The 21,627-nt window shown below is 26.6% G+C and overlaps 1 protein-coding gene across 2 annotated transcripts in view; it reads left to right on the top strand.

The window, feature by feature from the left end:
- Positions 1-15,754, top strand: part of LOC132921960 (uncharacterized) — a 33,039-nt gene extending 17,285 nt beyond the window's left edge. For both annotated transcript variants that reach the window (XM_060985233.1, XM_060985232.1), the window contains exons 3-8: positions 3,180-3,318; positions 3,447-3,589; positions 4,248-4,368; positions 7,356-7,487; positions 8,450-8,556; positions 12,882-15,754. In XM_060985233.1, the coding sequence (XP_060841216.1) occupies positions 3,180-3,318; positions 3,447-3,589; positions 4,248-4,368; positions 7,356-7,487; positions 8,450-8,556; positions 12,882-13,249 (1,010 nt within the window). In that variant the 3' untranslated portion in view covers positions 13,250-15,754. The remainder of the gene's footprint in view (positions 1-3,179; positions 3,319-3,446; positions 3,590-4,247; positions 4,369-7,355; positions 7,488-8,449; positions 8,557-12,881) is intronic.
- Positions 15,755-21,627: the final 5,873 nt, after the last annotated feature.

A 21,627-nucleotide genomic window follows, 5' to 3' on the forward strand; every position in this document is an offset into this window, starting at 1 on the left:
TATAATACTTATATACTTATCTATTGTTTACTAATCAATATTTAATATGTTATTTATTCGAAACGATAAACCTATTCAACGTTTAAATATTATACAGAAATTTAATGTTAGGAATGGTGAAAGTAAAGATTATAAGCGATATATCAAAATATAGTTATACATAAGAGTGATAGTGATATAATGTCAAAACTACACAAAAATATACACATCTGATAAGATTCATAACCCTGATCACCGTAATTTTAACTTTTTAATAACAAATGTATTCAAATTCTAATGTTTTTAGTTCCTAAAATAATCATCATACTTAATAACTTTTGTAGTTTTTAAAAATTATTTTTAATAATGACTATAATTATATTCTTTGTAGATACCTATATACATTATTCATATTTTAATGACTCAAAAACTACTCATTCAGATTTTGATAAAAACACATAAAAATTCAAAAAAAAATCATCTGATTTATAATTTTTAATTAAAATCGTTAATTATTTTCGATAAAATGAAATTTATATATTGCAACGGCTATAACTGCAGAATACTCATGTAAAAAATCACTCTGTATTTAATAATATAATAATAACTTATAAAATAAAATCTACTTAGAAAAATAACAATAATAATTGTATTTAAATACATAGAATGGCGTAAACAATGCCACTTGATACAAACAACGATGCTGTATAAATTGTACATTTTGCCTTATTTTTAACCAACCAATACATTTTATTTCATACAACTGAACAACAACGTAAACGTTGTTTGTTACATTATTTTTCGCTAAGACCGCGATTGTGTAGAAAATAACGTAATAGTAATACGTGTATAATTATAAAACTATAGAACTCCCTTAATAGTATTTTTAATTATTAACGTAATGTCGTCGTTATTGCCGCGTGCGTCCTATATTTTTATGTCGTCAAATATTTTTAAAACAATGACGTGTTTTTGGCGATTTAGAAATTCCATGAGAGCGAAAAGATTAAATATCTCATCGTGGTATTAATATAATGCGCGTGCCAGCCTATTAATCGTACAGCAACGAATAACTAAAAACAAAGTTTTCATTCAAATGAACAAAAACCCTATTTTCAAAAAGCATTAGGTATATTGTATTTCGCCGTTTTAAGTTTTAATTCGTTTTTTTATGTACTGTAATCTTGAAATGATTATAATATGACTTTATTTTTAAAATAATACGATTTAAAAACAAATAAAAAACGGAATCATCACAATATATTCGCAATCAAATATTTTTTAATTAAATTTTTCATTTTATTATTGTACATGCATAATAATATTTCCATTATTACACGTGCGTATTCAATACTTAAATCAAATCGTTTCGTTTTAATAAACCTTATAAACGATTATAATATACGCGTATACATCGACACATCTTAATAATTATATTATATGGTGTGAATATAATATATATATATCCAAACGATTATAATATTCGAGTTTGAAATTTGTTTAAAATAACTTAACATAATATCGTTTGCAGACGTATAGTATCATTTAACTAGGTATACGTGTTCTTCGGTAGTCGCGTGTTCAAACCACAAGAGCTCTCGTATTCTAACAATAATAAATCAAAATAATGTATAACTGTCATCTATATAAATATTACATACACACGTCGAGGTGATGAATTGAAAGTTTCACACTTCCCGAACAATTGTCCCAAAAGAATGAACGGAACAGGTTTTTTAATAAGGGTTGATAAACCCTAGATATTATAAGGAGTGCTTACTCTGAAAAACACGTGTCAGTATCATATTTTAACGTACACATAGGTATAGTATTATGTAAGAGCTTAGAATTCGGCACAGCCGGCACGTACTTATACCAATTGTATGTGTGTTCGCATTGAATATAAAACAATAGAACTCATATTATGGTACTCTATACAGTAACTATATTTTCGTCTGCTTGTCACGGTCACGTTGAAAAACTACAATTTAATCAACTATTAAAAGGTGTTCGTATTACTGTATGCAAACGTTAAAATATTTTAATACCTATTAATTATTTATAATAATATTAGCTAAAGAAAAGCACACGATTTTTAAACACAAAATTAAAAATATGTACGGTCAATTAACTATGTTCGTTGTGATTAAAATTAAATTTTTCGTACAATATATCTTAATACAGTTTTAAAAATCGTTATTGTTTTTGGAGTTTGGAAAATATTTTTAGTTTTTTTTTTTAGCTATATAGATAGGCAAAATTGTATATTTTAATTCGACTTTGAACATTTAAAGTGATTCTGTACAATTTTTGCTTGAATCAAATTTGGTTAATAAAATAAGGTACAGATACACTTATTAAATTGTATAGGTGAATATATTTGTGTTAGATAAATTATTTTGTGATACGAAAAATTAATCAGAAATATTATGTATCATATAAAGAAAAAAATTATCGTAAATTACATTACATTTTCGGTTTTAAAAACTATGCCGACTACACGCTATATTTAACCCCTCTCTTAGAGTATCAACTGTGTCAAATTTCCAATCAATAGAAGTTAGAGTATATGAAACTTTTAGAGTACCCCGAGTACCCCGTTATCCAATATTGTGTTTACCAAAGACAAAACGAATTCAAAAAGAAAATCCAAACATTTATACATAAAATCAATATAGCATTAACTGAAAATATAGGTAAATATATTTCGCATGACGCACATTCGTATAACATAGTATATATTCGTATCAAATCAATAAATATACTGATCAAAATTAATAATTATAATATAGTTTTCAAGGCTATAATTTCCGAAACTATGTTAGTAAATGTATAAATACATAAATGCGTAGGATATGCGTCGTATCCGGTATTTAAAATCTTACGAAAACTTTTGATTTCGCTTATCGATGTTCAATTTTTCAGACTTATTTTTAAAATTATTTAGTGATTGTTTGCATTTATGATTGAGTATCGTTGTAAAACATTGATGTAATTTTGTTTTCTGATTTTTAATTATATTTTAGACATATTTTTCTTTATTTTTATGATTCTAATTCACTTTTACGCGTTAGTCGTACATTTTTTCTTTAACTTTGATTTGCTAACCAATCGTGTATAGATCGTCAGTCATAATATTATTACCATCTCACCTGACGATTTCATTATGTTAATAACACTTATATTTTTATCGTTTACAGCCGAAGCAGCTCACATGATATACGCACAAAACTGCGGCAAAGATGAATACAACCGGTGTATCGCTCTAGCCGATCCACTGGTGAAAGATCCGCATTTCATCTATCCGGGAAATCTAAAAGACATCGATAACATATGCCGGTACATTATTGTTTGATCTGCCGCAGTAAACATTTCGTTTTATGCACGACATAATATTATAATAACATCATATTTGGCTAACTGTTATAATAATATAATAATGTGTTTATACGCGTCGTATTTTATAGCACTTGGACGCTGTTCGTCGATTGTACAAAGCGTTACACCGAACACTGTTTCGAGGAGAGCAAACGAAAAGTATTTAACAAAGCCGTTGAAAACTCTATCGAACTGGTCCATCAAATGTGCACGTCGCCCCAATACCAGACAGGTTGTTGATCCGTAATACATAATAATATAATAACGTCATACTATATATCGGCGTATGCATCACGCAATACAATATAAATCATAATTCGTAATAATAACTAAAAAGTAAACGATATCATAATATTAATTTTAAAAAAAAGGATCTTATTTTATGTTTTTATATTTAGTTTATTATAAAAATTTTTTTTTTTGCATCAATTAAAAAATACATATTTATTTAGGTAATATTAAATTATTAGGATACTCTGTATCTCGGTCAGAGCTTCGATCAGTCGTCGTTTCCCCTTTCTAGAATTTGAAATTTTTAAAATAAAATGTGCTACTTATAAAATGTACCAACATTTTTTGATGTTAGAGAGGTTTAAATATTATTTAATTAATTATAATTATTATATTATTGTTTATTTTTCGGTTTCCATGTACATTATGTTATAAGGAGATAAAATGCAAAACATTCTTATTTAATAGAGAGATACTTATTATAATAAATTATAAATTTGACTACTGAGCGGAGCATGAATAGACTTGTAGAATTAGTGAGGTCTAATACCTACTTATTCTTCTCATAGACAAATTTAAAATTATATTACTTATGTATTATATTATTTTCTGTCGAATATATTTGTGTTTTTATATAATGGCATGTATTCGTTTTTCAGAATATTTGAAGCATGCGTCGTGTTTACGTACGACGCTGTTCGACGATTCGCGTTGTGGGAAACACTATCGATCTTTGGCCGGATTCATTTCGAACGAGACCAGTGGGCCCAGCATTTGTTGGTAAGATGCGACGTTCGAAAACAATTATTTCGTATTTCAACTAATATAATAATATAGTTGTTATGTAACCGTTTAAATAATCGTAATAACATAATTATATTTCCGTGAACGGCGACAACGAACTATTCAATATTTCACTTTTGTTTTTGTGGTAAAAATGTATTAGATATTGTATGAAAAATTACTTTTAACATTATTCATATAGTAGATAATATACATTTATATTTCATTGATTATGTATCATAACCATTGGAAAATTTACAAAATGTCCCTTTAATTGATATTCCTAGCTATGCCAATACATGCAGTATGTTAAAACCATATAGTTAATATATGAATGTGTAATATGCATATATTATTATTGCATGTATGTGACACAACACTGTGTATCACAAGCACTTATACAAAAGAAAGGAGTGGTTAGGGGGGTTGAACCTAAAAAAAATATTTTCAAAAATAATGCTTAATATTATAAACATTATCCAGTATTCATATTGACATTCATGTTTTTTTATTAAAACCGTTGTCAATAGTTGTTTAATTATAATTCAGTTATTACGAAAAATTAACAATATTTTGTTTATTTACATTTAATGAAAAAAATTTAAATTTTTTTACTTATGACCCTCTACCCGATTTTTACCTGTATACATGACTAGTGTATTATATTTACATACATTGACGACATTTTCTGTGTTAACAAATAGACCACACGGAGGAAAATGTTATGTTTCCATCATCTGTTTATTGTTGACCATGCCAAAAATATTAAGTTAAACATACTACTGCATTAATAATTAATTAATTTAATAGCCATTGGTGTCGTTAAAATATTTTTTAGGAATCCTGTTTTCTGGTAATTTTAATAGGTATTATAATAACATTAAAACCTTCAAAAATGTAAAAATGTGTACAACTGTATATAGCTGCCCCTTATGTGACATGCCCTTCTAGAACCCTATCTCTATTGCGCGACATTCAGGATATATCATGTACCTAATGTGTAGAAAACAGACACGTTGGCTATCACGCATTACGTACCATGCAAGTAAGCAAGTTTGATAATACACTTGACATTTTATTATATTTCTTATCGGAGTTCGGCATCGTGTGTGTTGCCAGTGTTGGTTATGGCCATTATGGCTATACGACCGTCTTGTGATGTTTTGCATATTACTACCCAATATAATAACGCGTTGAGGACTAAGGTAATGTTGTCATCATGATATCAATATTAGTCTGGGGATTATAATTAAAACAAATGCATATATGCTTATTATACTCTACGACTTTCTAAATCTTGTTTTCAATTTCGTTGACATAAAATATAAAATGTGGTCGTATACAAATTATGTTTGAATGTCACTGCTGTTTATTCGGTATTCTTGTTCTCATGCAAATATACCTCTAATAACATCAACAACCTACACTGTAATATAATAAAACGATAACTAGTAACTTTCACCGTGTATTTTTGCAGTAAAGACGAAAAATTCTCTTAAATATATTAGGTGAAATATATTTTATTCAAATGTATACAGAGCATAATGATATGATCAGCCAAATTTTAGTTTCCATTCTGTTGTCCTAAAGAAAATATACATTTCAAATTTATAAAACAAAATATAATATTGTGAAACCTTAGGTTTTTTCTCCGAAGAAACAAAGTAATAAGCTAAAAAATATTATGTAGGCGTGAAAGTGAGTTCCAGGTTTTGGATTGTAGAAGTTGTTTTGTGTGTTAGTATATAAATCGTAAATACTAACTAGTAATAGCCAAATTTATTATTAGGTAATACTTTAATGATAACAATAATATTGATAAGCATGACCACTCTTGTATGTATGTATCACTATTGCCTATGGTTTGCCCCTGAAAACTGTACAAACCAATATAATTTATTACACGTCTTATAAAATCACTTTAGTGTATAATACTCGTTAATAATATAAATCGTTCATATTCATTATTTATGCATTCATAAAATACAGCTCTGATAAAATGTTTATAATTATTATTTCCAATACAAAATATAGAGTATCAACTATCAATGCATATTTTTATGCATTTTATTTTTTTTTTATTTTAATCAATGCATTTTTTTGCTTATCGTTGTCTCTAATAGGAATAATTGTCGTTAACTTTTTTTTAAAAATTTATCTAAATCGATTTATTATTTATTTTATTTCTGTGTGATGTACTAGACGTACGCATTAGATACACATTATAGAAAACATTAAATGTAATAGAATATCAATTTTTGCCAATGTTTCATATTATTATAGGACGTATTTAAACGCACAATGTAACAACTCCATTCAGGCCAAGCCTATAATATTACGAATTATTGTATTAATATTATCGATGATATTATGTGGAAAGTTTCTAATTTGTTTTTATATAGTTACTATTAATCGATACCATAAACGATATCTGCGTAAATATTTATAGTGCTACTATAATAATTTTTAGTATTTTATATTGTATTTAATTTATCGATATTTTTAGTATAAAACATTTTTTCATTTATATTTTCATTTTCCTTTCACTTTTTTTTTTTATCATTATTTTGTTATTATTATTTTCACGTCATCATAATCTCGTTTTTTTCCTTCCGATGCCATATAATAATAATTATCATATTGTTTTATTATGCATACTGTTGTCAGTATGTTGAAATACTATGGTCGATGCATATAAATAAATTACCTACAAGCGCTTTTAGATGCGCTTCGTATCGACTATTAACGACAGTTGAGTAGATGATTTAATTATACTAACCCAAAAATATAATATAGAATATGTCATTCAAAATGTTATTATAATATTATATAGTTGTCTGGTCGTCATAATTCGAGACTCAAGGACACGGATCGTATAGACAATTCGCGATTTTTCACTTTTTCTTCCATAGTTGGCGTGTATATTCACGTAATAATAATAATAATAATAAAATATCTTGAAACCATAATTTGTTTTATTTCAGCACTCACCACAGATTCCGGGAATGTGTGCTGGACCAAACACGAAGGACTTGCAACCAAGACGACGATTCCTTTACACAACAATTGTTGGATAAAGCATTTGGATTTTTTCGCAACCAGTGCATAGACTACGTGTAAGTACCTAAAACCTACACGTAGAATACTATGATAATTTTTTTTATTCCGGTTCAACAATAATAATAATAGATGGTAGGTACGTCCTGTCCTGGTTATAAAGCAGATATCATAATAATCCGATAGTCAACGGGTGATATCGGTAATTTTTTTCTTTTAATGATGAATTAAGTCATACAATGTTTTTTAAAATTTTAAAATATAGTATTATATCTAGTCTGAGTATCGAGTACTCAATTATTCAGATATTTGTAGACCGTTTAACGGATTGTTCGTGGCAATACTAACTTATTTTTTTTTTTAATGATTACCGATCTCTTCTACTCTAAATTATTGTCAATAAGCTAATTTTTTTAAAATACATTTATGTATATTAAAAATGCAAATACTAAGAATAGTTTTTATAATTATGTTTAAAAAATATATAAAATAGATGTATTAATAGATCTAGTATTTATTATACTTGGACTGGTTGGACTATTTTTGAAAATTATAAGATACTAATAAATTAATAATATTGATTAATAAAATGCTCAAATCATCGTATTCTCAATGTTTATCCCATTATTATGCGGACCTATTATCCATAACACACAAAGGTAAAAACAAAAAAACCAATATTACTCGTTTGAATTTCGAATTATATACCTAAATAAAAATGATCAAATAATAGTCACCCAATTAATATTTCACAAGAAAAAAGGGCGAATTTCATTTGAAAAATTAAAAGTTTTCTTTACTATAGGACACTGTAAATGGTTAAATAATCTAAATAATTTAAAATATGGTCCTTATTATGTATCCAAAGCTCTAAGCATCAGTATTTGAATAAATCCATTATTAAGGAGAAATAGAAGTAAGCACGCTGAGCGAATCAATGTATAATCTGTATACAGTGACTGCAGCTATGAATTAGTTAAGATTATAATAATACCATTATATTATATCTTATTGTTCACAGGCCGAATCAAGACGAATGTCCTGGATATGAATATTATAACGCGATGACCACCAACCGGTGGCAAGACGATAAGGGTAAAGGATCGCCGAGTCCCAGCCAGTGGCCTTGTAAGATATAATCAACTCAACTATTATAATAAATAATATAATATTAATTACAATATAGTGCGTGTTGGAGTTTTTATGACAATCGTCATGATACGAACCCAATTATTATTTTTTAAGCGATTAAATTGACGTCGTTTATGGGATAGACATTTTTTTGTATATTCAATTATCAAAATATGACTAAACAACAATAATGATAAATTACAAAACTAGAATACGTATTAAAAATGCACATAACGTTTTATAGTATTACGAATCAGGCAAAATTTCGAATTGTTGTGGTTTTTGAATTGGGACAAAACTACAAAAATTTAATATTATAATTTTATTCCATACCTTTCGTAATATTATTCGTTATGGGCTTGCTTTTATTGGTTTACACCAGTGGCTCTCAAACTGTGGTACAATACGTGGAAGGTCATGTGGTGGTATTACAGAATCTCTATTATAGAAAAAAGTTGTGTTTTCGTTAAATTATTACCAATTTAAACCAATAATCTATAAGAAAATAATAGTTATTATTGTTATTAATTTGTATTTTTCATTCAGAGTATTTATTATTATCATAAGCACTCAACTTGAAAAAAAAGCTTAAAGTGGGGTTTGCGAGTAAAGCGAACAGAGATCAGAATCCCTTAATATTAATATATAAAATATATAACTACTAACTAATTGCCAATATTTGTAGGATTTAATATTATTTTTATTATTTTATTATTAATTTTTAAATTATTATTAGTATTGCAATTTTAAATAATTCTATTTTTAGTCATTATTGGTACACGAGTGACATGACTGATCCGTAATACACACTAATTGTAAAAAAAGTTTGAGAACTTCTGGTTTACTCGATATGTAGTTTATTAAAATATACTTAATACTCTGTGCCTGTATTTCTACAGTTAACATTAAACACACGTGCAAGCGTCGTTTTGTATTGTAACACATAAACATGTGTGACCGTGAAGTATTGAATTATTTTTTTTTGAAAACTTGATTTTTTTTTTTAAGTTTGGGAATAGGCGTTATTTAGGTAATGGTAAACAGCTATAATATTTGTAATGAGAAATACTAAATTAATACATTTCTTAAGTCTCTCTATTGGAGTTTGATTTTTGGTATGTAGACGGTTCTGAAAAGAAAGAAGACTATCTATTACAAAGTACAAACAAATGTTTTCTATTCATTGCTAAACAATTTACTGATAAGCTACGTATATATTGTAAAAACATATACAAATATATAAAGTTCAATGTGTCGGAAATATGAAGATAAACATGTTTTACTATTTTATAAACGTATAATTGTTTTGTGTAAATTAATAAAAAATGAAATATTTTTATAATTCCTATTACATATCGTAATTATATGTACCATAATAATAATTACAACAATATTCTCATACGATCTCTGCCAATTTTGTCACAGTAGGTTACGGCTGCGATGAACAACATAACGCGTGATTCCGTCGAAACCTCGAAACGCACTATTATATTATATTATAATAGAACGTTATATCTATACATTTAATGATCGAATTCGATACTGCGTACATATTATGTTTACAATTTTGACCTTTAGGACCGAGACCGACAGTCGATATGGTTTGACAGCTTAAAGAAAATCCTGTTTTTGTTTGTCAATTATTCGATTTCGTCTGCCCTAAATAATATTACACGTCATAATGAAATAGAAAACTTAAACTCGTCCAATGTGTATTATAAAATAATGTATTAGCGTATATATAACATAATAATATAGTGTTCACTGTTTACATATTATTATTATTAGAATTATATTATTGTGATATTATTACGTGATCGAAAAAAATTAAAACTCTACGGCCGCTATAACAAACGTTTTCATATTTCATCGAAATTTCTACGGCATGTTTTATAATAATTAATAGTATAATGTATACACCTCCTGTAATCCAGTCGTATACTATTGCGCAACAGCCGGATTAAAATATTATACAGGATGATTCGCTAATCATACTCGCGACTCGCTCCAATTTTTATGTATAATTATAAATTGTGGCTTTAGGAATTTTTGAATACACTTAAAATTCATATTTTCTAATTTTTGGGATGTTTTGTAATATGTATTAAAGAATCTCTTGTAGTGATACAAACTTATATTTTTCAAATGTGAAATCCAATTTTTTACCTAAGTTATTTAGTGGATATTTTTTTTGAAAATGTTGATCTACGTACTTAATTCGAAATTTAAACAAGTAATATTTTTCAATAATTAAAATATTTTTACTAAGAATAATATAAGATACTTAAAAAAATGTTTTTCATAAATATAATGTTGAATTTACTATTTATTATATATGGACCATTTTTATAAATTATTAATATCGATATATTAATATTAATTACAAAAGATTTTAAATTAACATAACTTGCAATCTCTTTATCGTGGACCTATTATCTTCATCAAAATTATACGTCAATTATTTACTAGATAATTAAATAGGTATAGTACAAAAAATCTCAGTTGAAAATATGGCGTTTAAGTATATTATTATTTAATTAATAATTCCAAAAATAAGATTTTGAATAATTAAATTATCGAAGATGTAGAGAAGTAATCACTCTGTATATTATTATAACGCCAGTAGTTTTGTCCCGATTCGAAAACCATAGATACGAGTAACATTCGAAATCCCGCCTGACTTGCAATAATATTAACTACGCGTCTACGCGTACGTAGGTACCTAATGAAATTGTATAACTAATCATTATTGATGTTCGGGCGTGTACTGATAAAAGGGTATACAGAAAAAAATGTCTCGTATGTTATTTATTATTTATAATAATAAATCTGTCGTTGCCACGACCATCATTTAAAATTCCATTCGTGACTTCATCAAACAAAGTACAAGTGTACAACCGACAGCGTGTAACGATGTGTATTATATAGTCTATAATATACACATAATAATAACTGACTTATCGAATCTATTGCTGTTTAATAATATAATATAGCCGATAACCTTTTAAAACCGCTCTTATTTACTTATTATCAATATTGTAAATGTATACAAACTATTATTATTATGCATATATTTTTTTACTATGATTACAATTATTAATAATACATTCAATATTTCCGGCGCGATCGATTTGTTTTTGTGATTGTTCCGAATCTTGTCACACATAGCGGTCTAAATTATACGCGTATGTACACGATAATGTACTAAAATGTTTATTAAAATACGATACGCAACTCTATTGTAATATAATATTTCAGCAATTAGTGTAATATTAAATATAATTATTAGTTTAATATTACTTATAACAATTACGTATAACAATAACGACCTTCATATTGCCTTTGAAAAAACCATCATTATCATAATATCATATTTGTAATTGTAACATATTGATATTATGATTATAAGTATTATAATACGCGATGCATACATGAATAATAAATAGTGATACTTATACACAAAACTAAAAAGTAAATATACGCGTCATAATGATATAAATATTAAATAATATTTATAAATTTATAATATTGATTTAATGCACATCATATTATTATTATATACAAACGAGTTCAAGTCGATAATTATTGCAGCATCCGTTTTTCAAAAATTATAAAACTTTGGATCTACGATAAGGCCTTTTGATAATTATTATTATTACATGAGTACCTTTTTTAATGAGGCGGATATATTAACTTTTAAATATTTTAATACTACAGATAAAAATAAATAATTAATTTAAAACAGTTTTATTCAAATTAAACTCACAATATTGCTATACTAATCAGCATTAAAAAATATAAAAATATGTATAATTTATTGATATAAATCCATGCTAACTAATGCTATTTAAATGATATTCGGAATTATAGTTTATTTATGTGTATTTTAAAATACGTTTAGAAACCGAAAATTTAGCGCGTTCTCAGAGTTAGCCTACCTAATTTGGCTATTACTTTTTTCGTTCTTAGTAATTATTTCCCTCGATTACACTTTTTACACACATCTTATGAGTTATTTTTTAATGTTTTTCTTTTCAATATTTTAGACGTTTACTCGTGCTACTAGTCGTAATATATAAACAATATCTTTAATTTAAGATTAATTATATTTTTAAACTAGTATATTATAATAATTGTTATACTAGTGCATGAGTTTTTGATATTTTAATGCGTTTGGTCGCATAGTGCACTTCTTGCGTTTTTGGTGCGTTTTATAATGCATTTCTTTAGTGTTATTTAATGCGTTAAATTCGCAGCCTTAACCATCACGATGATGTATAACTGACGTTGTCTTGTTTTTTTTTTCACGTGCGAACGAACAGCGACGAAGCGACAGGACGATTGGAGACCCGAGCAGAACACGGGTGGCTGGTCCGGTGGACCGTCGACGGCACCCGCGGGTAGCGAGAGGACTAGCCGCGGGCACACCGTGCAAGCCGCGTCGTTCAGCACGCCGACGTGGCAGGTGTCGGCCGCGGGTGTCGGCGGTGTCGTTGGCGGTGGCGTCTCCGCGTCGGCTCAGCCGCCCACCAAGAAACCGGACACCACCAGTTACATGAGCAACGTGATCGACGAGCCCAACCAACAGGGCCTGGCCCAGACCGGTGCCGGGCCGGGGCCGAACGCGCCCAGCGCCGCAACCGTGGCCGCCGCACTGGCGCTATTGGCGCTCGCGAAAGTCGCCACATAATACCGGAAAAACGTATATTATAATTAATTATACAATAATATTATAATAACATATTACACACTAATATTGTGCGCATAATAATATTAAAACGATAATATTTAAAATATTGTTATATGATTATAATATTTTATATATATATATATAGGATGCCTCGAAGATTACGGTTTATTATTGTTATTATAATTATTATTATTATTGTGCACGACCGCGAAGTAAAAAAAAAAATATATTTTCAAAAAACACTTAGCTAATATACAATTTATACGATTCGTCATAATAATCTGCAACATCGTTCAAAATACGGTCGTCGAAATCGAATAACCATTAGGTGATTTATTATTTGAAGTAGGTAAAACGTTTGTATTATTTCAAAAACAAGATTTGTATGTACAAAATTTCAAGTCGTTACAAAAAAAAAAAAAAAAATGACATTTTTACAATTTTTTACTACACCTATATAATTTGCTTATCAAAAATGTAAATAGGTACTTATAACTTAGGTACTCGTAAACCACTCGCTTGATATTAAATTTTAATACATATTAGATGAATTAAAAATGTGCGTTATCATTATAAAAGTCAAAGCATAAAAAATAATAGTTAATGATAAAAGTATAATAGTTTTTTTTCAAATTTGTTGTTTTGTGATGACTTAAAATCATAAAAAAAAAAAAATAAGTAAATAATTATTTTTGAAATAATGACAATGTTTTTCGATCAAAGAATCACCTTCCCGAAAGCATAAATTGTATTTTTTTGCATACATTATTATATTGTAAATTTTATTTGGGCTTCAGCCCGTATTGTGATAAAATTAAATAAAATTAAAAAATTACACTCGTGTGATCCACACGTCATATTATTAAATTTAAGAACACCGTCCGATATAATATATAGGTCACATACACGTCTTGCGTATCATAGATCGTGATCGACCACCACCGATGTACTATATAGCATTGTAATATGTGACAGAGTCGCAACTATATGTGTATAACATGGAGCCAATCCCACCGATCCGCCGATCATTTTTAGATAAAATTAAATTTGTTTTGATATTTTTTCTAAGTTTAACATTTTTTTTAAATCGATTTTGTTTTTCTGATTAGGCGTTTGATAGGAATGAGCCTTTATTATATTATTATGTTCTATAATATATTTTTAACTTATCACCCAAAAAAATATGTAAATATAGTTGCGCCCTGCACGAGTTCTATCTATACACATATTATGTTAATATTATATATTATTATAGACATACTCATATACATTATGTTAGTTTCCAACAACATGACGTGTATAATATAGTATTATTATAATAATCTATAATCGCATTGTATTCTACATAAATCCATGTACCGACTTATGATTTTTGGATGTATACACATCCACATCATTTATTCGTTCCAAAGTCATTATATTGTATTATTATGATGTTATATTGTTTTATAAATTATCATTTCTTTTTTTCATTAGCGTTCGCACCGTTTACCACACGTTATCATATTATTATTGTGTTATGACGCTGTTGTATTGCAGTGGTCGAAACAGTACAGTGAGCAGAAACATGGTAAATTATTATGTACGAGTGTACGACTAAATAAAATTAGAATTATATTTTTTTAAATTTATCAAATATTATATTATGTGACACATTAACTCGTATGCACGGCCGTAGAAGACATATTGATATTATATTGTATATTAATAAATTATTTCGTCGGGGGATGTCATTTTTTAAAGGAGATAAAATCAGGAGATATATCACGAAAAATAAAATGTCAGCATCGCTCGTTTACCACCCTCGCGGCCTTCGATCACTGTATATTATGCGCATTTTTTACGTCCTTAATGATTGTCTACTGCATGATATTTTACCATTGGTGTATTTGATGTTGGAAAAAAATCTTCGTTTTCTGTACTAAAAAATATAATTATTATTATTAATTGTATTATGATACATATACGATGACCGTCGGCCAAAGAGTTTGACCAACCTCAGTGTATTTGTGTAACGCGAGTCAGTTATCAGTTTATATTGTATAATAACATAATAATATTATATTATACAGCGGTAATAATAATAACTGTAATTATTGTAATTATTATTATAATTGTGCGTGTATTGCCATCGATGGCGTTGAATAATATATAATATATATTTTATATGCTAGTCAGTAGTCACAAAATTATACACACGTGTTACAATAGCGTTTACGATTTATTATTATTATTATTATTATTATTATTATTATTATACACATACCTAATTAGTCTGTGATGTTTTACAATGTAAATGATATACCTACCATCATCGCAAACATAACATTATAGGCATACTTATTGTTTTTTTTTATAAACGACGTTCTACGTCTAATAACATTTAGTTATGATATTGTTAACCGTAAATATAATTTATATGTATTAAGTACCGTAAATCGATAATATGATAAATATGTGCACATTGGTTAATTTATAATCGATTAATAAAATATTTAAACATAATATTATGTCGACTTTATTAAACGTAAGCGATTAATTTTTTTTCCAATGTACTTTACTATACAAGTATAATATATACCTAATATGATAATAAGTAAATTATTATACATTTTTAATTTTTTTAATTAACACTCAATAATGATAATAATATACCGGCACAATTATTAAGATATAATTATTTTTACCATTTTTGTTGTTTTTTTTTTTTTTTACAGAAAATAGAATACAATTATTTTTGAAAAAAAAAATTAGATCGATCATTTTTGATTTCGTCGGTGTCTTCCTCTATTGTCAATCCAACTATATTTTACGCGTTTTGGCGTCCAGCGGGCAACAACAACTCTATATGTGTATATAATATATTATTTTTAAATTAACATAATAATATAAGTTTGGTGGTTTCAAAACAATTTATATTTTATTGTAATTATGTAATATGCAAAGTAACGCGTTTTTTTTATGAAACGCTGACCATATTATTATAATCACTGAGCGATTTTCGTGGTCACTAAAACGAGTAACAACTTCAGTATTACACAACTAACACCGTTATATTATTTTAATAACCATAAATTAATTGATTCTTATCGTAAAATATTATTTTTATTTATATTTTTAAATATTATATTTTACAATGTACGATTACTTTGCGCGTATGGTGTAAACTCATTTAAAATCAATCTATATATTAATATATTATGCTGGCGCAGTAATGCAGTTTATACATTATAAAAAATATACTTAGCTAGTTATTAGTTATTATATCATATACGATATTAAGGTTTCGCTTGCAGCAATTTAAACACATGTAATTTTTCACGATTTTCCATATAATCTAATATTCTTAACCCTGGTTTTGGTTAAATAAATATAACATAAAGAGTTAATGGTATCAAAATTCTTGTATAATTTATGTTTAACAATTATGTCAATAACATAGTAATATTTTTCTATATATATTGTCTAGAGAACAAAGTAACGCGCGTGCTTCATAATATGATATGTGATGTGCAGCCTCTTTCTAGCCATTATAAAATCTACAAAGTAACTGGCATCGAAAAATTTTGCGTAGCAATAATATTATTATAATTATTAAAATTGAACAGGAAATTTCGGTTTTAGGTTTCTACTTTTTATAAAAGATGTATCAAATAAGCTTTTTCCTATATTTGTTGAATTAAATTATATCTAAATATTTTTTATTCTTTTTCCTTATAATTCCTATCATTCTTATGTAATAAATAACTTTTTCTTGACTTCCTAGTGGTCTATTTATAATTTAAGTAAACATTATTGTTGTATTGGTAGTTAATGTTAATACAAATAATTTAATTGAAAAAATAGCTGCAACCAAGATAGGTCAAATAGAAAAAAAATTATCGTTTTGTTCTAAATGGACTCTCAATACGCTCCTAGACAGGACGTTACATAATATGCACTTATATAATATTTTATAAGTATATATAGCAGACTAGTTCGATTCGAATAAACTTAAAACCACCAACGCGCGTTACAGATAACGGGCGGCGGTCGTGGGTATACTATAATTTTATTGATTTTAAAATGATGTTGAAGGTTGCTTTTTCGGAAAACACTTTTTGGGGTACATACCGCCTTTACATATATAGTGAAAGCGCCACAAAAGTTTTCCGTATCGATTAGACACAGATGCACGTGGGGTTTCCGCAAGTTCGCTGGGATTGAAAATTTCGCAACGATTTCAAGGAAAACGATAGAATTACAAAAAAAATAAATAAACGAAATCCTTGCGGTGAACTCATTATTATACAATTGAACGAAATTGTTAACAGAATGACACTATTATTTTTGAGTTTGCAATAAAAATTTAACTAGAATAATTTTAAATTGATTAAACATTTAGATTTCAGTATTTTGTTATCTGAATTTTTATTATTGATCCATGGCTATAAATCTGCAGTAGATATTTATGGTTTATTTATTAATATTTGGTTAATTATATTATTTTATTTTTAAATCAAATTAACTAATTTAAATACGTAGGCGTATTTCATATTTGAATTTAATTATTTTTCTGTAAATATAATTGTACGGTAATTTATTATTTTAACCACTCCAAAGTACCTATAGGTATATATATATATCCCACAAAGATGTGTTCAAAGGTGCCTATATAACGTTTTGGCACGTATGCCAAAGGTAGCACATTGGTCAAATGTTAACGGTTAGCGATAATATTTTTATATTTCATTGTTAAATCATGCATTTTATTAAATAAAAAACGGTGTGAAATACATTTTTTATTATTTTTAAAAAGTACAGTAATCAATTATAAAAGTTTAAAATTAACTTTATCATACATAATATTTTATACTCTGAAAAAATTGGGTCATTTCAAATAAATTCAATATTCTTGTCAACAAATTATGTATAATATGAAAGTTTATTTTCCATATCGAATTATTTCAAATCAAAACAGAATAATAATACATTGTGTTCGACTAAGCTAGTGCTGCTTTGATATTAAGAAATTGTTTGTATTAAGAAAAACCTAACCTGAATTTTTTTATAACCTCCATCATCCTGAGTAAAAATTGTTTGTAGATACTACTATTATTATTACTAATAATTATAAATAATTAATATATGATTGGCATATTAATTATTTTAAAACTTTGATTACAACATTTTGGCACTTAAATCAATTTACCCGAAAAAGTTCAGGATCTCTGGTATATATCCTGAAATCACCATTTTTTTCGGAAAAATTTCTCTCAAACATGAGAAAACATTAAAATTTAAAAGATAAAACGTAGATATGTACCTACAACCTACCACCAAACCAATAATGTTTTTTGTCAACACTTAGAATTCAAATATAATATTTGATCATATATCTATACTTGATTATAATATAATATATTTTAAATACATAATATTAAGTATACAATTAAAAATAATATTACATAGATACATGGTCTATAATATTGAATCTATATTATATGGAATAATATAATATAAAATATTGTATAATTTTATAAGAGAGACGGTAATCGTATCAAAATCGATGATATTTATTAACATAATGATATCAGGACTTTTAGTTATTGATAGTTATGGTATTATAGGTAGTTTATAATTTAATTTTAATTTTAAAAGTAAGTTACATTTTTTTAAATGTGTTATAGGTATCAGTTTTCCGTCACTATTCATTAACATTCAAATTCCACTCATTTTTTGTTGAATTTGGATTTTTAAGGTTTAAAGTAGAGCAATGAATATATGTTGGCTTTATAATAACTAACTTTTCTTTGTTTTTTAATAATTTTATTTTTGTGTGTGATTATCGTTATGTTTTGGAGTAGATAATATGCTTTAATTTTCAACTTTGAAGGTAGCTAGTGGTATTAATAAATTCACATTAATATGTACTTTTTTATGCGTGGAGAGGCTAAAATAACAAGAAAATTCCAGTATTTATACTTTCTACACATAAATACATATTTAATTTTTTAAATATTTTGGCTCTTTATGTTCAATTTATAGACATTACTCTATTGAGTATATTTAATTTTTTGATTCAAGATTCTAAAAGCTTGAAAATTTAATACAAGGTTACTTAAAGTTGTTTTACTACAGTTGAAAACATCAAAAACACATAGTAGGTAACATTATACTGCTCAATAATAGAATTTCAACTCATTGTACTATTTTATACGAGTATAGCAGTACATCATACGGCGTAATGATTAATAAAACTATTATATTTGTGTTAAAAAATTATATTATTTCATTTACATCAATCACCGATATTATTTATTATACATTTGTTAGGGAACACAATAAATTTAGTATTTACTATGCTAATCATAATGTATAGTTAATAATTAATTTGATAATACTCACCGCTGCTTATCGGTGTTAATGATGCACATAGTGATACAATATTTAACTTTTCAAAGAAAAAACCTTACACTTCATTACTTTAACATGTAATTATAATAAATACTAATAAACTGTATAAAATATAACGTTAAATAATTCATGTTGAAATAATTATACTCGATTCTTAAAATAAAGTTGATGTAACTTTTTTGTTTTAAACATCTGTATTGATTATTCTACTGTGCAGTAGTGGTAAAATATGTGTGATGAATTTAGGAATAATATTAACTTAAAATTAACCTAAAAGTGCACGTTTTAAAAAATATGAATATAAAAAGTTTATGCTAGTACTTACATGCGAGTTTTTACTATTTTATACTTTACTTATAGATGTACAGTGTATACTATATCTTTATATTCATTAGATGGAATAACGATGATTACCATTAATTTTAAAATTATAGGTACCTAACCTAACCCATTAAAGTACTTAGCCAGCTATTATTATACAATTAAATTATATAGGTACGTAAATTACTTCTATTTTAAATGTTAAAAATCACAATTTTTTATAATTATAAATTATAATTTTACACTTTGATATTTATCGAAGTTAAAATATACCGATATATAGTATATTTCGTAAATAATTTAAAGTAGTTAACAATTTGATTTTATAATTATTTTAATATTCTGTACGAGAAATTTTCTAGGAGAAATTAGTTGTTTATTCAGCTAATTACTGCCACAGTTTGTATAAATTAACGCGCGTATATCGCACAATATTTATAATATTATTAATATACTGAAAGATTTGAAAATTGAAAATAACAATTTTTATTCAAATAAATTATAAAATTACCAGCTATATTTGAATATCTAAATAGTTTTGAAATTAAGCCAACTACATTCTCAATCCGTGACATATAAATTATATACCTATTTAAAAACTCTGCAAGACCGTGATTAATCTTAATTATGATGAATTTTCTACTTTATATTTGAATACGTAAGTTTTGTTGGACTTGGTAGCAGGAATACCTATGCATGCGTTGTGGTTGCACACATGTCATTGGCAATGTTAGACAAAATAATAAAAACCATGATTTTTTACTTTAAAAGATATATTACAGGAAAAACTAACAATAAGCAAAAATTTTCTATAAAGCGATTTCGAATCTTGACTACAGTTGTTAAAAATAAAACATTAAAAATTAAATTGTGAAAATTGGTCACATTCAAACTCTAATTAGTAAGTTTTTAGAAATATAAATTTTAAAATCGATAACATTTGAAAGGAATCTTTCGCTTGAATAAAAAAATTGGATCATTCTATATAAAACATGAGAGTTTTCCCTGCAAGGCATGTTTTTGTCCATTATACAAGTCACGCGCATTCTCCTATGTACATTCATTCTGTCACATCTAATAATACATATAAAATAAATATGTACAATTTTATATCACGTATTATAACGCTATAAGCATGAATTGCATCAAAATATAGTTTAATGTACATATTATACTATTATAGAGATCACAGTCGACACACTTACATAGATAAAAATAATTTCTTTATAATAGTATGCAAAATATAATGTAATATATTATTACATAATTTAAATGAGAAAAATAAAACGGATAAAATATTAAACGTTTAATATACCTACTTGTGCAGAAAGACGATGCGTTTAGCTAATATATTATAGACTAAAAATTAATTAATGGTTCACTAACATTGAATAGATCGATAATAGATCATTAAACTATATTTAAGAAACCATTAATACTGATTTATCAAATGTTTAGTAATCGTTTATGCAATTATAAAACTTTATTGAATAGTATATCTCTTTACGCGTGTCTACTGTGTATATTTTGAGTGAAGCGGAGAATCTATTGATTTTACGATGTGTGTTTTTTTATGTCCGACGACACTTTTTCTAGTAGAAAAACTTTTAAGAAGAGAGACTTCCGCAGAAACCTCTCTAGTTGGTATTTATAGATGAAAA

The sequence above is a fragment of the Rhopalosiphum padi genome, chromosome 2 (genome assembly GCF_020882245.1).
Source record: "Rhopalosiphum padi isolate XX-2018 chromosome 2, ASM2088224v1, whole genome shotgun sequence".
Lineage (NCBI taxonomy): Eukaryota > Metazoa > Arthropoda > Insecta > Hemiptera > Aphididae > Rhopalosiphum > Rhopalosiphum padi.